Source organism: Priapulus caudatus, unplaced genomic scaffold, assembly GCF_000485595.1.
Source record: "Priapulus caudatus unplaced genomic scaffold, Priapulus_caudatus-5.0.1 Scaffold14, whole genome shotgun sequence".
Lineage (NCBI taxonomy): Eukaryota > Metazoa > Priapulida > Priapulimorpha > Priapulimorphida > Priapulidae > Priapulus > Priapulus caudatus.
In genome coordinates, this window is record NW_014577075.1 from 37,021 (window position 1) to 57,223 (window position 20,203).

Consider the following 20,203-nt stretch of genomic DNA (forward strand, 5'->3'; position numbering starts at 1 on the left):
AGAGAGAGAGAGAGAGAGAGAGAGAGAGAGAGAGAGAGAGAGAGAGAGAGAGAGAGAGAGAGAGAGAGAGAGAGAGAGAGAGAGAGAGAACACGCACGGGGTGAAACAACGTGATGGGCAGTGGTTAATACAATAGCCGAACACAATAAACGTACAACAGCAGCAATGCCTGTGTAGCAATCTAGCTAGGAATCTTTGTAATATATTGTAAGCACAACTCCATTATTGTTAAAATTTAGTGGTAAATCGAATAAATGTGAATAATAATAATAATGTAATAAAGTGAATAACTGAAGGATTTACTAACCGATTCGTGTGGTGTCATTACCTGAACAGTGAGTGCCATCTTAATATAATATCTTGTACATGTTGTAAGCACGACTGCAGTATCTTCAAAATTTGGTGGGGAATCAAAATAAGCAAAGATTCGAATGATTTAGTAAGTGATTAGTGCGTGAGTTATTTACCGGTACAGTGCGTTCCATTGCCCTCGTAGCCGGGCTTGCACGTGCAGTAGTAGCTGTCTATGGTGTCGTGGCACTCAGAGAATGGATGACACTTGTGCTCATTGCTCCTGCACTCATTCTCATCTGCAACGCACGTGAAGCTACCGTAAACACATGAGTCGCACTACATTTACACGCGAGCGACGAACAACGATACATATATATGCATGACTCCAAGATATAGAACTGTCATTATATATCCTCTGCTGTGTATGACCTCTGCTCATGCACAGGCCATAAACGTAAGGTCAGCATGTTGTCACGTCGCATGGATAACTTACAGAATTACAAATACTGTGACACCAACAACGTCAAATGATGAAGCCAATTTCTACAATTTTACAACATTGCCTTATAAAAAGATTTTATTATTCGTGTTTCTGCATCCTGATCACAGTTCGCTCATGATATCGCATTACAGTTTTAGCACACACAAACACACACCCACGCATGTACTTACATATGCAGACACACCGCATGCACATACTCCCACACATACATACCTTTGCAAGTGAAACCATCTCCCTTGAAGCCTGGGTTACAGATGCAGCTGTAGGTGTTGGGTGGAGCTAGGTCGATGCACTTCGCTTGTGCGTGACAGCGTGCCTCGCCTGACTTGCATTCGTTAGTGGCTGCAAGAAACCATACACAGCAATGATCCTCGTGACGCGGTGTAACAGCAATTCAGTCATGTGTAGCTTCCCCAGGAGTATATAATGAACCTTGTGATAAACCACGTACTCCTTTCTATGAATGATCTGCCATATGTGTCGACATTCCAAAGCCTGCATCCTTCCAATACACAGCTTGGCATTTTAGGGGTAGATGCATGTCTCTCTGAGGATAGCCAGAGGATCAAGGGGGATCAAGTAAATTATTAAACTACCCAGCAAATCTTCAATCAGATTAACAAATTGATCGTGATTACAATCATCAAATTAATCTAATAATAATCAGATTAACTTGATGCCGTGACACTCACAACATGCACCAAGATGTGAGAGATTACAAGAACCTATGCTCAGACAATATGCTATAAATGCCATTAGGTGGCAGCACACTCACATATGCACTGCTCTTGGTTGGTGGCTCCCTCTGTGCGGGTCGTGAACTCCGATGTGGGCGTACACTTGATACAGCTGGTCTGCTCGGCTGCTGGCTGATATTCGCCGACGCGACATAGGACGCAGCGGTTAACCTCGGTATCGAGGTATGAACCGGCAACGCATCGTGCTGCAACGATCATTTACATAATGTATGACATGTTACACGTTGTACGACATGGTTGTACATGGTTAACGACATACAGTGTACAACATGACATACATGGTGTATAACACGTTGATGTGCGGCATGCTATACAGTGTACGATATGTAAGTGCATGAAATATTATGCAGTGTATGGCACGTTACATAGTGTTTGACATGCTGTTCTATATTGTCCCATAATGACAATATTGATTTTGACATGCTATGAAATACTGGTAACGAATAGGCTTCACTAGCAATCAGATTTATTAATTAACGTCTAATTATGGAGGCTCTTGACATAGACGAGTGAGAGCACATTAGATATGGCATATCACCAGTGATATACACTTGACAAGCATTAAGTGATGCATCTATCACAACTAAATCCATTATGCGGGAGAAATTAAAACTAATCTATGCACAACTGTTATCTACAACCAGTAGTAGAGCGCTAAAGAGATGACAGCATCATTGTACTGAGAGTGCAAGGTGATATATATATAACTTACGAACGATGCAGTCTTCCTCGCCCTCTGCTCCCACGCCCTGAGTGGTGCGTGACAATGGACATTCGATACACACAGTGTGCAAGAGGGCATTTCTGTAGCTGCCACGCGGACACGGCGCGCATTGCCCACTAGAGGTCAGCTCAGTGCCCGACGGACACTCCTCTGAAGGTGACAGACAGAGAAAATGAAGTAAGAATCAGTCACAGGCATCTTTCACTGGTTTCTGTACTTTATGATTTACATCATCATTGTCGTGATTTGATATATACATACATATATACATATATATATATATATATATATTCAAATATATGTATATTTGATTCAATTCATATATATACAAATTGAAATATATATTGGCAATCTCTGCTTTGCATAGATGGCAAGGCAGGTGAATTGCCAACAAGCTAGTTTGTAGCAACAATCAAATGAAATACCATGCGCTACGCTATCACTATTATAACGCTAATCATATATAATACCTTGATTCTTTAATAATTAAATGATTTTATACAAATTATTAATCGCTGTAATCGTTAAGGCTCACCGAAGCACTGGCTGCGAGACGTTGCATTCTTCATGTGCGTCGTCATGAACACGGGGCACGGCTCGCACGCGAAGCTGCCCTCTAGTGGCTGATAGAAGCCGAAGCCGCACGGTCGGCAGCGCCCCCCCGTGGTGTCGTAGCTGTAGCCGGCACGACACACCTCCTTGCAGTCGGCTCGCCGCATCGCGCCTGCGCCGCGCGTCGTGCCCGGGTGACCGTTGACGATGGGGCAGGTCGTGCATGCATTCGACGCCTGCTCGTCGCTGTACGTTGCGACGGGGCAGGCAATGCACGCGCGCGTCGCCGCCTCCCAGTACGTTCCCTTGGCGCAGTTCACTGCAAGTAGTAGGAGTTTCGTTTACGATATCATCAAGAGCTAATAATACCTTGATATCATACACAGCTGCTTTCCAATAATTAGATCATATCAGGTCAAAGGTGAGTGGGTCTGGCAGTTTCTCGAAAGTGGTGTGATCCAGGTCTCATTCACTGATCAGGGAACTTTGCCATCATCTAAAGGAATTTTTTCGTGAGGCACGATAGCGTTACGATATTTGACGGAGTGCTACTGAAAATCCTGCGCATATATCTATGTATAAAATTAATTAATTTCGATAAATTAAATTCTAAAAACTAAATGATTTCATGTGAAAAAAAGAAATAAAATGATATCCAATGAGATTACTTCAGGATCTACACATCGATCGTATTTACCGCAGTCTGTGCCGATGAGAACTTGTCCATCGTCGCACATGTAGTCTATGTCGATCTTGAACGTGTCCAGGTCGGGTTCGAGGCCCGGCAGGGTGTCTTGGAAGTCAAACCCGTTTTCGACAAGCACGTCGTTCTCCACGACCTCACGCACGGTCGAGCTGTCTCCCGTCTCCGCGTCGGTCACCGGGTCGCTGTGTGAGAGATGGTGGCAACCATTAATACATACCCAAGTACGATCATCATAATATGTCGACAGATTTCATCGTATTCCTGATCGTGTACAGAATACGTGAAAAAAAAATCCATTCCAAGATGAATTCGCGATATTAATTGGAATGATGGTTTCCACGTGGACGTCACGTACTGCCATGCACGCTACATGTCTGCCACGATAAGCAATTCTGTTGCCATCTAACACATTTACACCACTTGCTATGCCCAGACGTACTCTACCCAGTTGGTAACTAGCCACATGTAGTACCCTCTATATGCAACATCAATCCTCAAACATCATGCATACGAAATTCATAATAAATTCAGCTACTTCTCTTATATAGGTGCATAGGTACTGCTGTACTGTGGCGTTAGCTATTGAAGCAGTCATCGACGGCATACAAGACAGGATACCTGGCTGCAGGGAAGGCCATCTCAATGGTGTAATGGCGGTTAGGGTCAGCCTGTCTCTTGCTGCGCTGTGCACCTTGGCACTGCACTGTGACATCCAGCCCTCCACAATCCCCATTAGATGCAGTCTTGTGACATAGATGCCACCTGTAGATAGTTACTTGCATATGAAAGGGCTCTTAACTATGCACCTCACTGTACACTAAGATTCACGTGGACATCTACGAATTAGCGGATTGAAAATTACATCCGATTAATTTCCTGTTCGTGCCTGGGTACGTACATTGAAGCAGAACATTGCTTACTGTTATTCAACTTCTAACGATATCATCATTACTATAAACAAGAGAACACAAGAACTAGTTAGGAGCTAAAGTGTACTTCGTTATGTAGTAAATCAAAAATAAGCTATATACAAGTAGACCAAAGCATAGAAAATATTGAATGCCCTGTTTTTTGTCTAGACACACCTGCTATGACCAACACGAACCACTGCTAGTTTCACACTATGGGTGAGGAACCACATACGTTCCACTCCACCCTGCACTCACCTGCTGTTAAGTTGCTGCAGGCGTTTCTGCACCTGCTTCTCCAGTTCTTGCATGCCAGCCTCGTTGCACAGGGTAGCTTTTGGGTATTCCACTACAGACCTGAACATCCTCACCCCGGGACTGGAATCTGCAAAATACGTAGAAAGCACGTGTGAGAGTCACATTGTGTCTCTTATGTCACCTATTAACAGTTGTCACCTCTACACAGTACCGCAAGTAGCATTATGTTTCTGTCATCGGCTACTATACTTACAGGAACATGCAGGGAATGTCAGTAGTCCCTCATCCTCCAGCTCTGGCCGCCATACTGCATCTGCGCCGCACACGTAGAAGGTCGGAACGTCGCGCGAAAACTTCAGCGGTGCCTCGCATGCTATGCTGCACTCTCTGTATTTGTAAGCACATCAAACATCAAGCATATGAGAGGCACATCGAACTAATCATGTGCCTTATAAGAAATTATTGCTGATACAGGTGGAATAACACAGTTGGAATACAGGCTGCTCTCATAGGTTGATTGACCTAGATTCAATCATAATAGTACCGAGCAGAACGAGAGCACTAACAACGCGAGGCTTGATTTCTGTATTAACTTGACTGGCAGACAGATCGATAATCCTTGCTGCTTTCTTTTTATATATAGCACAATCATAACAGATATCACCTGTAGGTGGCACTCCATTCACAATATGCTTACAGCTCAGTGTTATCATGAACATACACGTACATTAGTATATATATATATATATATATATATATATATATATATATATATATTGTAACTCGCAAATCAAACGAACAGACACGGTGTTCCGATGCGACGAGGAATGTGTGTGTGCGTGTGAGTGTGCGTGTGCGTGTGTACATACATATGTATATATATAGTATGTTTATTAAGATGGCATTATTAGTATGATATACAGTAATTAATAACATGAATAACAGAAATAACGAATTCCAGCTCCCCATGCCATCCATGTACAACTCACCCTTATCACAGGCTCTGCCAGTAGTGTTGAATGGACATCTACAGAAGAACTCATCCACGCCGTCGATGCAGACTGCGTTGGAAGGACACGAGGCAGGCGTACAGTCATTCATGTTCACCTGAAACCACACATGATGTGCTACCATTATTGATCACGTCTACTCTCTCACAGGTTTTCTACATCTCGTGTACACGAGCTGAAAGTTGGGTAGACAGGCAAGTTTAGCCACAATGTTGGAAGTCACCAGAGTGAGTACAACAATGTTCAACTTCATCAGTTACTTAATTGGTATATATGTGTGCATGCGTTTGTGTGTGTGTGTGTGTGCGTGTGCATGTTCGTGTGTGTGCGTGTGCATGTTCGTGTTTGTGCGTGCTCGTATTCGTGTTCGTGTTCGTGTGCGTGCGTGTGTAAGTGTGTGTGTGTGAAACAATACAATAATATTGTATATGTTTATGCTAACACTCACGTTACAGTTCTGTCCAGTGTAGCCAGCAGCACACGTGCACACGTATCCACTCGGACGATCTTCACACGTGGCACCGTGAAGGCACGGACTCAATTCACAAGTGTTAGCTGCTATCTGACATCCCTCGCCCACGTAACCTGCACCAAGAACACACACACATAGAGCTGCCACATTAACAGACGTTATTATCTTACAATAATTACGAGTTTAATCTATGCTGCATCTACAGAATTTTGACTTCCCACATTCCAAATATATATTTTGTACTCTTCATCACAGAACACTTTTCTCTTACCATATATATGTATGTATGTATGTATGTATGTATGTATATATATAAATATATATATATATATATATATATATTCACAGTATCTCATTCATCATTACGGCACCTGTATTTGTTGCCGGGTCCCCACGACTGGCACGTGCGGGTGCCGCCCTCTGGTCCCGATGGCAGTGTCGCGCAGACATCCTTCAGTACATAGATCTTGAACATGCAGACGGCCATGTTGTTGGACGTATCGCGAGCGATGTACGACACGGTGTGCTCGCCCCACATGAACTGCATGCCTGCACGGTGGAGACACGCACTGTTAGTTATCGCCTGCTGCCGGCTGACAGTTATTACATGCCGCACAGTTATAAACGAATGACAAAAATAAAACAAGCTGCACAGTGTTGTGTGTTCCTCCCCTTCAAAAAAGAATGAAGTCGATTCAAAGGTGCATGAAGAAAATGAAAATTGAAAGTAAATTCAATTAATAAATCATAGTGAAGTCATAGTATTCGACCAGGTCACCTTCCGTTTCAGCAGAGGTCATATATAGGCATGGTAATATCTATTGGCCATCAGTATAGGAGCGCATACCTGAAGCGTGTGATGACTCGATGCCGTTAGCAGCTATCCCGACGTTGTCCACAAACCTGGGTTCCGTCCAGGTTACCTTCACCTGTTTCTTGTCACCAGCTAGCATGACGATGTCCTCGGGGCAGTAGACAACCGTAGGCGGAATCTTGTCTACAAGGAACGAAACACCACTCATGTAACTGATCAGTCGATCGGTTGATACTTTCTATAACGATTTACAATTAGCTAACAGTTCCAATGTATGTTGATGATCACTTCCATCTGGCCTGGGCCTATTACCATCTTTGCTCAGGCCTGATGAACACTTCCTGACATTTTCTGTAACACTTTATACATGACATTAAGACAATCAGTGCGTTCACGTGAGATAGTTACTCGCAAATTTTAAAGTGAGTTAGAATGAACACAAAGAAACATATATGTATAGCTTTAAAAGTGTTCTACTGCTTTAGAAAAAATTTTACCCAAAAAGTCGCAAGCTATACAAACGAGGATATACGAGGATGCGATGCATCATAGAACCATGTCTGCTTTATCTGCATCTCAGGTTAGTCTCCACAATTCCTCTTTACAGACCAGTTTTATGTCTCAACGTGTATTATTTTAATATATAGTAAGTTTCATCTTAGTGACCACACTATACGTACAGTCACACTCTGCGCTTCACATCTACAAACGCCCACCAATCACCAGGTTTCAACACCTCAACATCTTGCGCCGACACGGCGATTGCCCCACCCGCTCGCACTTACCTGATACGGGCACATCGCACCGGTCTCCCTGGAACTCGGGATCGCAAATGCGCTGGCCACACGTGGTCGGCGTGGAGACCTCGACGTGTCCGCGCATGTCGTTGTAGCCGGCCCAGCGAAGCACGAGGCCGCGGAAGTTCACCGGTGCTGCCATGCAGCTTCTCACCTGTCAGTAACGAGCGAGCACGTCATGACCGCTCATCTACGATTACACCACTAACGCTGTCTACAGTCAACCCTGTACGCAAGCGACAGCTAAGGGAAAGCCAGAAATTGGCGTCCTGTATCGACTGGTTTCCGTTTTATAGAGACGTCGCTTGCCATATAAATGTGATAAATGTTATTTTGTTGATATTACTACTGCCAATTGCATCTCGATGTATACTTGGTGTACAAACACAAACTTATCACACAGGCGGCTGGATTTCAGGACCAGTTCTAGGAAGACAAGCGACAAGCATGTTGAGAGGTAGGAGAAAGAGCAAAAACGGACTGTTCACTTAGCAACTATATTTATCGTTACTGTAACCGTAACTGTACAGTGTCAACAAAAATGTAACGGTAACTGTCACTTGTGAATCTAGGGTATCTATACCTGAGCAGGCATTTCCTCAGTGAAGCTAAGAACACGGTTCCACACGTTGACACGGCTGAGGTAACCTCTGAACCCGCGGCCTGGTACGGCCATGCCCGTGTGCGCGTCCACACGGCTACCCAGCGTCGTCCACACACTGCAAGTCACGAACATATGAGTGACGGCAGGTATAATACAGAATATAATACACAACTCTACACACGTCTAAAGTATTGAACTTGAATCAATTGAAAAACTGGCCAATGTTGCAATTTTGTCTTCAATAGGGTGATTAATACGGCTTTTCCATGAGAATTTGCACCATTTATTTTACATAGAATAGGCTTGGTAATACCTCATAGGTAAGGTCAGTCCCTGTCCGTAGCCGGTGCCGCTGGCCTCCGGAATGCGCACCCCATGCCAGATGAGAGCATAGGCACCAGTGTCTGAACTCCATGTAAAGGCAAGATGGTGCCATTTACCTGCAAGATTTACCGAGCAAAACTTTAACCCGCTCTTACTCTTGTGTGAGCAATGAACAGATCTCCTGCATGAGCCTTTTCTAATGCCTATTCATTTTTAAACAGTTTGACATCATTCCGGAATTAAACGGATTTGGATTTTTTGGTGAATGACGATGTATGTACGAGGGATCTAAACTAATCAAGCCAATTCGTGTGACATGACTAGGGTGATGGCCACGGACGGTTACGATTAGAGTTATGGCTACGGTTATGGATTACGATTAGGGTTAGGGGGTGATGTGCGGAGTATGAAGTATGTATATGATGGCAGCAGATCGGTGGCAGGAGAGCTTACCGTCGTTGACGGGTCGATTGTCTCCGTACTTGAGCAGCATTGTCGTGTCCTTGAACACGGTCACGTGAACGCCCTCACTGTCAAACCGCAGCATCTGCCTCAGACCCGCAGCCTTCGTGACGGACCTACGCATAACGAACGGACACACGCGAGGTGTCATAACACAGATGTCATTACAGAATGTATCCGATTTATAGTCTTTCGCATGCGTCATTATGTCGTAGACAGTCTGCTAAGCCTATAAGTAACTAACTTGAATTAATCTTGAAATAAGATCATTATAGGATCTTTCTCTAAACATATCTAGTTACAGACGTTCCCTTGTTAACTCAACGGGGTGACAGATAATCGCGAGGACCTTATAGTATGACACAGGTGTTGGTGGGTGCACTGCAGGGCTACAGTGCAGGGGTTCTCTGGCAACACTCTGAGTCAGTCATAGCCAAGAAGATCGCACGAGAACATACTTAAAATATGATAATATTTATTAACAATGTATATTGTATATGTGTGAGTCTCACACAAATCTAATCTACGAATCTAAGAAGAAGGGTAAATGAACTTACTTTGACTGGAACATTGTGAAGAACGTTCCTCGCTCGGCATCTGTAGTGAAGCGCACCCACATGGCGACGGTGAGCCCGGGAGAACCTAGCGGCACAGGGTAGGGCAGCGAGGCACTCGCGTTTTTGTACTCCCCGCTGAACTTCAGGTCATAGGCAACATTAATTTCTGAAAAACGAAACACAATGTGTGCGAATGTGACACATACCATTGTATATGAATCAGTTGGCAACAAAATGTTTGGTTTTCATATATACATACATATATATATATATAGATATAAATATATATATATATAGATATAAATATTATAATATAAAATATATATGTTATATCTGTGTGTGGCGCGGTGTGTGCGTGTGTTGCATGTGTAGTGTCGTGTGAGTTTGCGGTGCGTGTTACATACATATGTATAATAATAGTAGTTTATTAAGATGGATTATTAGTATGATTACAGGAATTAATAACATGAATAACAGAAATAGAAATTCCAGTTCCCCATGGCACTCACTGGTACAGACCACCCTTAATCACGGCTCTGGCATAGTGTCTGATGGACATCTTACAGAAAAGAACTCATCCACGCCTCGATGCAGACTGGTTGAGAAGGACACGAAGCGCAGCGTAACAGTCATTCATGTTACCTGAAACCACAACGATGATGTCTCCATATTTGATCACGGTCTACTCTCTCAACAGGTTTCTAGCATCTCGCTGTACACGAGCTTGAAGTTGGCTGTAGACAGGCAGTTTAGTCCACAATGTTGGAAGTCACACAGAGTGATACAACAATTTCAACTTCATCAGTTACTTAATTGGTAATATGTGTGGCATGCGTTTGTGTGTGGTGTGGTGCGTGTGCATGTTCGTGTTCGTGCGTGTGCAGTTCGTGTTTGTGCGTGCTGTATTCGTGTTCGGTTCGTGTGCGTTGCGGGTGTAAGTGTGTGCTGTTAACAAATACATATATTGGTATATGTTTTAGCTAACCTCAACGTTACAGTTTGTCCAGTGTAGCCCGCAGCACACGTGCACACGTATCCACTGCGCGATGTTCACACGTGGCACGGTGAAGCACGACTTCAATTCACAAGTGTTAGCTGCTATCTGACATCCTCGCCACGAACCTGCCAGCAAGAACAACACAAATAGGCTGCAAATTAGAAGTTATTATCTTTACAAATAATTACGTTTATCTATGCATGCTCTACAGAAATTTGACTTCCCACATTCAAATATATATTTGGTACTCTTCATCACAGAACACTTTCTCTTACATGATATTGATATGAGTAATGTATGTTATGAATATATATGTATGTATGTATGTATGTATGTATGTATATATATAAATAATATATTAGAATTTTATATATAGAAGCTGCAGAAAATTATCAATGTCGAGGTCAGAGCATAGGAAAGCTCCTAAAAACGTCATCGATTCCTTCTCTTTCTCTTTCCCATCTTCCTCATATCTCCCTCCCTCTCTTTCTCTCCCTCCTTATCGCCTTCTGTCATTCTCTCTCTCTCTCTGAACTGGCGCCTTCATGTTTGTTACCTCGGGGACAGCTACACGAGACGTCGGTGCCTGTAGACACACACATGCCACCGTTGACACACGGGTTCCCTATGCATCGGTCTGACGTCGTATTGCAGTTCTTGCCGTCGGAGCCACCAAGACACCTGTGCACACATCACACCAAACTAACCTGTATTACTCCACGCTTGCATCGAACTCTCAGTAGTAATACACTCAAACTTGAATATAAGAGCCACTCATAAGAAACTCCACGCCTCCTATATAGGCAGGTCTACATGGCTGGTTTCACTGTGTACCCCCACATGTACATCATAGTGAATCACAGAGAAACCCTAGCTCTACCTGTGTAGCCCTTCGCTCCTGCTACAGCGTCCCTGTCATGGAAGTGAAGAGCTACACAGGTAGAACTAGGAAAACACCAAAAGTATGCTTCATAGACATGTGTTCTGTCGGGGCAACTGCTAACACAGATTTGACTGTACTTGCTATTTAAACAAATTATCGTTGGAAATATTAAAAAAGTCGGTATTTGCAGCAAAAGCAACAAACCAACGAGAAGCAAATAGCCATGCGGCAATAAACCTATGCCTGAAGACCACGTGAAAATTCCGGCGTGATTTTTTTCAACGAATTGAAATTCCCTAAACAAAGCAAGACCACAGTGCCTGAACTACACCAAACTCAGCGCATGGCCGAGCAATGCAATGCCACTCGACGTAAGCGAGGCGACCGTACCCGCAGAAGTAGTCGCCGAACACTGGTATGCAGGACGCGTTGTTCTGGCACGGTGTCGATACACAGAAGTCGATCGGTGTATCACATCTCAGACCCTCCCATCCTGGCTGACACTCACACTCAAACCCGCCCACCAGATCTATGCAGTTACCGCCGTTGGCGCAAGCGCCGATGAAGCAGTCGTCAATTTGCACCTGAAGTATGGGTGAAGACATTAAACATTAACTGTGTGAAAGACGTGGCACAGATGCAGTAGGTAGCGAATTTCTTCTAACCTTATTACAATCTTCCATTTATTGTGCATATAATCGAGGTTATAGCACTGACATGCAGTTAGCATTTGTCAAGGTTCCTCTGAGTTTCTAAAAAGTTAATAGTGAGAAGAGTGATAAAGGAAAAAACAGTGAGGAAAGAGAGATCGAGAGAGAGAGAGTAAGTGAGACATACCTCACAGAATTTGCCAGTGAATCCATCATAGCATTCACATTTAAAGTCATGGATCATGTCAATGCAAGACATCGTTCCCTCGGCACAACCAGCATTGCCACAGTTATCTATGTTGTGGCAATCCGCACCTGAAATCATGTGATAAAGTAATGACGAATAATCAATTTACCTGTCCATTCGCATGAGATCACCACACCCCTTGGGAATTGTTGCTACATCAGTCAAGCAGGACCAGTTTGTACGTGTATTTTAAGTGTGCTCGCAGAATTTTCAACCTTTGTGGCATTTTCTTACCAAGTATTGTCTTTAGGATGCCTTATTACAATGCTGATTGGCTAAAGCTTCCTGTCAATCACTCAAATTGGATATGTTAATTGATTATATTAGCATCAAGATATGAGAACAAATAACTGCAATGTAATTGCTACCTTTTAAAATGGAACATCTTTTGGATTTCATCTAATTGGATCTACTCACGCTATACTACTACATGAAGTTACTAGTCTGAACAAAACATAAATATGTAAAGATAATATGTATTAATACGCACACATATAAGCAATGAACAAACGCTTTTGGTTCCTGCTCCCACAAAACATATGAAACCTAGCATTATACCAGATATATCACATACAGGATCAGGGGGGAGATAAGGACATAATTATAATAAGTCAAGTATAATAACTTAGAAAGTATAATATTTTCCTATTCCATCAGACATACCTGTAAAACCAGGCAGACACCTGCACTCAAATCTATCCACAAGATCAAAACATTTTGTATTGTTGAAGGTCAGACAAGGGGCAATCTCACACTCATCTATGTTGTGCTGGCAATTTCTTCCTGTGAATCCTGGTGGACAGGTACATGTGTACCTGCAGTAATACACAACATCACGTAACCATGGAAAAAGAGAAACTGGATAACGAATTAACAGATAATAAACAAAGGCAATGTCACCAGCATTTCTACTAAAATAATGAACTGTGCTTTTACCATAACTACGAACTATGTTTTAATACAACCACGATCATATCTACACAATAGCAAATATTATGTGTAATATACAATGTACAGATGCTACGACATATTTTATATCACTCGTTTATGACTTACCCCTCCATGGTGTTGCTACAGATTCCTTCGTTGGTGCAAGGAGCACCAGCGCAGTTATCCACGTTCTCCTCGCATGTCTCACCTGTGAAAAAGACAAAAACACAAGGTCGTTATTGTTTCTTGTGTATACACGCGCACAAAACGAGTTAGTTTTTCCATATGTATACGCACAACAAAGGCATATTGACGCAGCAATCGTTTCTAGGGTAAAGCCTGCTAGCATCAGCACGGGGGGGGGGGAGATGCAGCTCACCTGTGAATCCAGGCTCACAGATACAGGACGTGTTGTAGAGATTGTCGACGCACACTCCGCCGTGTGCGCACGGGTTCGGTTCACACAGACGCTGCTTCACCTCGCAACGCTTGCCGGTGAAGCCGTGCGGGCAGTCACAGTGGAAGTCTCTGAACAGATCCGTGCAGCTAGCATTGAGCAGGCAGGGATGCTCCCCACAGTCGTCTGTAACAATAGTACACTTGTAGGCGGTGTCATCAATGAGGCACACACAGATATCCTATACTACACGTATCACGTGTCATCGTCCGATATCCTATAACAATGGTGATCAATCCACACAAAATCCCTCTTTGTAAGAACTTGTGGTTAAACTAGTATCGCATTTACATGTTTTAAAGCTTAACCAGAGTGTTGATAGTAACCAAGACTGTATGTGTAATACATATATATATATATATTAGCAGGAGTGTATAATAGAGATATCTATATTACACACTCCTGATACTATATATCTATGGAGATCCACTATTTAATACATATTAGCATCGTCAGTATAGGAATATAACAACAGCATGAACCAGTATCATAAAACCTTCATTGTCATTGTCAATGTCTTCAGCATCAGCAGTATCAGTACTCACCGATACATATTTTAATCGTGTTCTTATCTGTATACTACTGACATAACTGACCCTAACTCTTCTAGCCATGAAACTTTATTATTATTAAATCTTACTTTGTATGTAATTAACATTAATGTATGTAATAAAAACATAATTAGGGTAATGTAAAACCTTTGTAAAATTTATGTTAATTTAAAAGTTTAATGACTAACAACGACCAGCATCATGGGTGTCAACATACCGATCTCAGTCTCGCAGTTGCTGCCGGTCCATCCCAGAGGGCACTGACACATGTAGCGGCTGAGTGGTAGGGTGACACACTGACCGGCGTTTCTGCACACGGGCGGCACGCTGTCACACGGGTCGATCGTCTCGTTACAGCTGCAACACGCACCGCACATCCACTCAGACTCCAAGAATCGCCGCGAAGCCTCACAATGCCTCGCCACTTTTATCGTTGTTACGCAATTACACTGACCGCGCCACGATCGTGAGGTTATTGAAGCTTCTCTCCAATGACATCACGATCGGTGCACGGAAATCAAAAAACTCCGAGTCGTAAAAAACTCAGAGTCTGATCTGCACCAGGTATATAAATTACTTAACTACACAACCTACATTACACAAAGTACTACGATTGCCAAACTCTACAGAACTTTTCTCTCAGTTCGCTCGAAATGGGAATAAGAGCGACTGAGAGAGAGTATGGTAGAGTGTGGTATAGAAGGTATAGTAGAGTGTGGTAGTGTAGTATGGAGTGTATAGTAGAAAGTGTGGTAAAATGTGGTAGAGATAGTGTGGTAGAGCTGTAGAGTGTGGCACATGGACAATGGACTAAAATAATTAAGGGACGTATCCAAATCAATAATGCAAGTAGTTAGTGAACTTCGCTTTAACGCTTACAAAGTTCCCTTGAAGCCTGATCTACACAGGCAGTTATACTGGTCGACTCCATCCTGACACATGCTGGCAAACGGACATGGTGCACTCGCACACTCATTCGGCTCGACCTCGCAGTTCCTGCCACTGAATCCTAGAACGAGAGATATGTGCCGCGTTATAACCAATGCCATGGAATGATGAAACGTTCCGCGGCAAGAACAAACGCTAGCTATTTGTTGCGTTTTAGAAGATCTTGCCGTTTTCTTAATGCAGAACGACAGTTCGCAAAAAACAAAAAACAAAAAACAATTGTTCGAAGTGGTGATATAAATTTAAATTTACTAAATTAAAAATCAAACAAAGGCCTACATGCAATTAGGCAAGTAACAATTGACGATCAGGAGTAAGCCCATGTTTATGATGTATTCCGTATAATACACTAATATAACCATGCGACCTCTTTTATGGAACCAGTTCTACCATACACACACGCACCTGCAAACACACGCATGCATGCACGCACCCACGCGTACGCACGCACGCACGCACGCACGCACGCACACACACACACGTGCGCGTGTGCCCCCTCACACACACTCCGGTGTAGGTCTTACCATCCGGACATCTGCACAGATATCCAATCTCTAGGTCCGCACAGACGCCGTTGTTCAAACATGGAGACGCCTCACACTCGTCAATGTTCGTTGTACAGGTGGAGCCACTGAAGCCACGCTTGCACACGCAGCGAGGGCCATGGTCGAATGCTGCGCAGATTCCCGCGTTCTGGCACACGTTCGTGCAGTCGACTGATAAAGGGGAATGCATTATATTATCGCAGATGCGAATCGGAGCACATTGCAAAGTTTAGAGGCTTTTATGTTGTACGTATATGCATTCAATCCTGTGTTAGTCGTCACCTCCACAAAAGAAACACTATGATTGTTTTGTCATTTCTTTTAAGTGGATCTTATATGCAGGTTAAACTGTATAGGTTAAAAAATAAAATAAACACGATGATTACCTATGGACATACATATATTGATTGTTATATTGCCACCTAAATTTAAAATATACCTAAATGCCACACAGTAGAAACAGTACATGATTACAATACAGAAAACAACACATCCATGCAAATGAACCTGGGGCGTCAAAAACATTTCAATTGTAAAACTAGTTTTAAGTTAAGTTTAAGTCTTAGTTTAAACCTTTCTCCTGCATTACAATCGTAGCCATCACCAATGTAGAGCTTGGATGTGTTTTTGACAGTGCGTCCCCCCACCCCCCGAGCCCTGAGGTATTCAGCACGATCTCGTGCGTTTATCCCTCTCTATCTCTTCCACTCTCTCCCTACCTACCCCCCTTCTCTCTTGCCTTTATTTTTTTTTTCTCTCTCTGTCTCTCCCTCTGTCTCTCTATGTGCCCCTCTCTCTCCTTCTCTCGGACCCGCTCACTGTTGCTCCCTCTCACCCTCTCCCGTATGTTTTATGCTCATTTTATGCTTTACACATGCATACCTTCTATGCATCCGCGGATGCTATCGGCGCCCGCATCGCCGGACGTGGTCAGCTGGGCTGGACACTCGGTGCACTCTGCCGACCCCTCCACGTCCGTGTAGTAGTTCTTCGTACACGGCTTGCATGGCTGCAGTCCCGTGAGAGAGAACTGTCCTTTGGGACAAGGCTCTGCAAAGACGAAAGCGAAGCATCAGCAAACTGCACTGGCATATGAGAAGAAAGGTAGATATATATATATATACATGAGGATAAAATTTATTCTCGTCGCACACGTTGTTAAACATGTTAATACACGTTTAGAAAACGACGCAAGAGGGGACGTGTCACATTAGCGATGACTTCTCGTGTGATCTCTTCTAAAAATCAACAACGATCTAATCATTCACTCGCACAAAACAGCACTGGTTCGCCGTGTATATCGCTGAATAACTGTCTCTTAATTATTAGTGGCATAATTTAAGTGAAACCTACACCGGCTTATCATAACAGGGTCATACCTTTGCAGTCTTCAACTTCAATGCTGCCTCTGTCAACGTTGTACAAGCCGGGGGGACACACAGTGCAGAACCTGCTACCACCGACTCCAGGTACACCGGCGTATGTATTGGGCCGACACTGCTCGCATGGAACGATGCCAGTGAGAGAGAACGTACCAGCAGGACAGGTTTCTGAAACGGCAGTAATGCTCAATATTTTATAAGTGAGATTGCAATATCACGACAGTGATACTAGAACACGTTTAAACATCTATGGTACGGCATAGCATCAAAGTAACTCTAAGTATCAGGATACTACACTGACAGAAATAAAACTGTGAACTGTGAACTTGATTAGGACATAGCATAATAGCAGGGATTAATAACGACAAATTTGTCATCAATAATGTAATAATTTTTCATTATTAACCCCTGATAATAAAAATCTTTTCGACACTCTGTACTCACGTATGCACTCTGACACACTTGTCGTCTGCACGGTCCTAGTGTAGGTGTTGACAGGGCAGGGGATGCACTGAGTGGCACCAGGGGCAGACATGAACGTCCCTAGAGGGCAGGGGTTGCAGTCGCCCTCACTAGTCTGGTACGTTCCTGCAGGACACATGACTGAAACAAATGCGACACCATGTGTTTAGTCGATACGTACGGAAGCAAGCACAACTTTTTTCAGCTACTCCTTTTTATTCGTTTCACCTAAGTCACGCACTAGCTCCTGACTGCGTTTTTTTGCCACTCAATTTTAACCAAGACAGCAATAGCAACCAACTGCAAGAACTAACCGCTGAGGGCAAACAGAAGCCGAAAATCAAACGACTTCAGAAATTAAACATCACAAAAAACCCGACAGACGTTTATTTCACGGTCATCCCTTGCTCACATTCAGCATTGCACTAAGATGAAGTAAGACCTGAAGATGCAACCCTGAACCTCAAAGCATGGATCCAGGTGAACAGATTACATAGTCTACAAGAAGTAGAACAGAATACATTCTAGTGGTGCATCTATTCGGCACTAGTGACGACGGCATTGCTACGTACGACAGGTAGGTGACTGCGGCGAGCCCTGCAGGATGTGTCCGGGGGCGCAGGAGTAGCCGATGCGGTTGACCGCCCGGTTACTGACCATATCCGGACACCCGCTCGCGGTCACGTTCAGCAGCGGGTAGACGGGGAATGCTCTTATGTTGAAGATCGTCCGCAAGGTGTCGCCGCAGAACTCGAGCAGCGCGACCATGTGGCTGTCGGCGGTGATCCGCATCACGTAATCGATGATCACTTGCTGCGATAAAAATCCGAAATAGTAAAATATCCGAAATAACCAACACGTAAACGGAACGCAATCGATTTGTATAACGATTCATTTGACCAATAGTTACTTGGCATGACTGACAGGCAGGTCTAATCAATCAGCATTGCGATATGACGTTCGAAATCTGTAACCAAATGTTGGAGATGCCATTTTTTACCAGATAGAACCTACGTAAACGATGTAATAAAGGCAATGCTTAGCAAAAGACTGCTGCAAAGTAGACATTTTGGCGTGCAGACGTGTGAAACAAAATGCACGCACTGGGTGAGCTTGGATAACATGAAAAGGGGCGTGGTAATCTCGCAGAAACAGATTAATTCTACTAAGATTCTTCATTAATTGGCACTCGAGAGTGTCTGTACTTCTTTAAATCGTTACATGAATGCTAAGTTGCGACAGCATATGTGAGGAGGCGTGGTGTTCACGTACCAGGCCGTCGGGGGCGACCTCGACGCGTGTGTCCAGGAATCGGACGCTGACCGTCGGTCCGAGCGTGCAGCGCTGCGAGAACTGTCGCTGGATCGTCGGCAGGCTCGCGCGCAGGTTCTCGACGTACTGTCCGACGCAGTCGAGCGTGACGGCCGAGGTCGGCGTGTACGCGAGCGTCGTCGTCATCTCGTAGGCGGCCGCTGGCAGCGAGGCGTCGACGCACGCCGGCGCGATGCCGCCGGGCTGCCAGCCGCTCGCGTCGAAGCACGTGTACTGCCGCAGCGGCGCGTCGTCGACGAACCTGCGAAGTGTTGACGATGATTCGACGTGTTCGCAATGCGGTGCGGTGTCGCTTGGCGTGGTGTGGTGCGGTGTGGCGTAGCGTGGTGTGGTGTGGTGTGGCGTGGCGTGGTGTGGTGTGGTGTAGTGTAGCGTGGTGTGGTGTGGTGTGGTGGTCTGGTCTGGCGTTGTGTGGGGAGGTGTGTGGTGTGGTGGCATTGTGTGGTGTGACGTGGTGTGTGGCGGGGCATGGCGTGGTGTGGTGTGGTGGGGTTTGTAGTGTAATGTAGCATGGTGTGGAGTGGTGTGTGGAGTAATGTAGCATGGTGTGGGGTGGTGTGTGGTGTGATGAGGAACGGTGTGACGTGGCATAATGTGGCGTAAGGTGGTTTGTGGTGTGATATAGCATGGTGTGGTGTTATGTGGCATGGGTCTAGTGTTGTGTTGTGTCATGTTGTATTGTATCATGCCGTGTAAATGTAAATGTCACGTAACATAACGTAATCTAGTGCAAATGTTACACTCAATTAAGTTAATACAGTCAAATGTTACAGTCGATGTAATGTGCTTACCGGAAGCCTGGGTCGCATGTGACGTTACACAGTAGTCCAACACCACCCCTGCCAGTCTGCTGGGAACACCTCCTCTCCCCATTAACTGGAGTCACTAGCGACCATTCCGTGCAAGGAGCAGCTGTGTAACAAAATGAGAGAAATGTGTAACAAACAGACATAAACCATATAACACATACACAGAAAACATATTTTGCAATTTTTAAGATACTTCGTGATGCATTGGATGATCCACAAATTTAGAAAGTAATAGACTGAAAAAATAGTGCATAACAGCCTTCCAAAC

General features: G+C 44.1%; 1 protein-coding gene across 1 annotated transcript in view; it reads right to left on the reverse strand.

Moving 5' to 3' along the window:
- The window catches only part of LOC106808980, a 68,384-nt gene that overhangs the window by 5,997 nt on the left and 42,184 nt on the right, over window positions 1-20,203 (reverse strand). The window contains exons 34-66 of the mRNA XM_014811920.1: window positions 19,918-20,038; window positions 19,067-19,367; window positions 18,367-18,607; window positions 17,777-17,935; window positions 17,330-17,500; window positions 16,833-17,000; window positions 15,930-16,121; window positions 15,337-15,466; window positions 14,675-14,814; window positions 13,829-14,032; window positions 13,576-13,657; window positions 13,183-13,334; window positions 12,460-12,587; window positions 12,013-12,206; window positions 11,296-11,420; window positions 10,728-10,864; window positions 10,265-10,301; window positions 9,743-9,908; window positions 9,177-9,301; window positions 8,713-8,839; window positions 8,379-8,514; window positions 7,784-7,949; window positions 7,032-7,181; window positions 6,556-6,733; window positions 4,956-5,089; window positions 4,703-4,829; window positions 4,155-4,298; window positions 3,528-3,718; window positions 2,814-3,149; window positions 2,267-2,428; window positions 1,572-1,739; window positions 1,010-1,138; window positions 468-590 (exon numbers count right to left, since the gene is read on the reverse strand). Coding sequence (XP_014667406.1) covers window positions 468-590; window positions 1,010-1,138; window positions 1,572-1,739; window positions 2,267-2,428; window positions 2,814-3,149; window positions 3,528-3,718; window positions 4,155-4,298; window positions 4,703-4,829; window positions 4,956-5,089; window positions 6,556-6,733; window positions 7,032-7,181; window positions 7,784-7,949; window positions 8,379-8,514; window positions 8,713-8,839; window positions 9,177-9,301; window positions 9,743-9,908; window positions 10,265-10,301; window positions 10,728-10,864; window positions 11,296-11,420; window positions 12,013-12,206; window positions 12,460-12,587; window positions 13,183-13,334; window positions 13,576-13,657; window positions 13,829-14,032; window positions 14,675-14,814; window positions 15,337-15,466; window positions 15,930-16,121; window positions 16,833-17,000; window positions 17,330-17,500; window positions 17,777-17,935; window positions 18,367-18,607; window positions 19,067-19,367; window positions 19,918-20,038 — 5,244 coding nt within the window. The remainder of the gene's footprint in view (window positions 1-467; window positions 591-1,009; window positions 1,139-1,571; window positions 1,740-2,266; window positions 2,429-2,813; window positions 3,150-3,527; window positions 3,719-4,154; window positions 4,299-4,702; window positions 4,830-4,955; window positions 5,090-6,555; window positions 6,734-7,031; window positions 7,182-7,783; window positions 7,950-8,378; window positions 8,515-8,712; window positions 8,840-9,176; window positions 9,302-9,742; window positions 9,909-10,264; window positions 10,302-10,727; window positions 10,865-11,295; window positions 11,421-12,012; window positions 12,207-12,459; window positions 12,588-13,182; window positions 13,335-13,575; window positions 13,658-13,828; window positions 14,033-14,674; window positions 14,815-15,336; window positions 15,467-15,929; window positions 16,122-16,832; window positions 17,001-17,329; window positions 17,501-17,776; window positions 17,936-18,366; window positions 18,608-19,066; window positions 19,368-19,917; window positions 20,039-20,203) is intronic.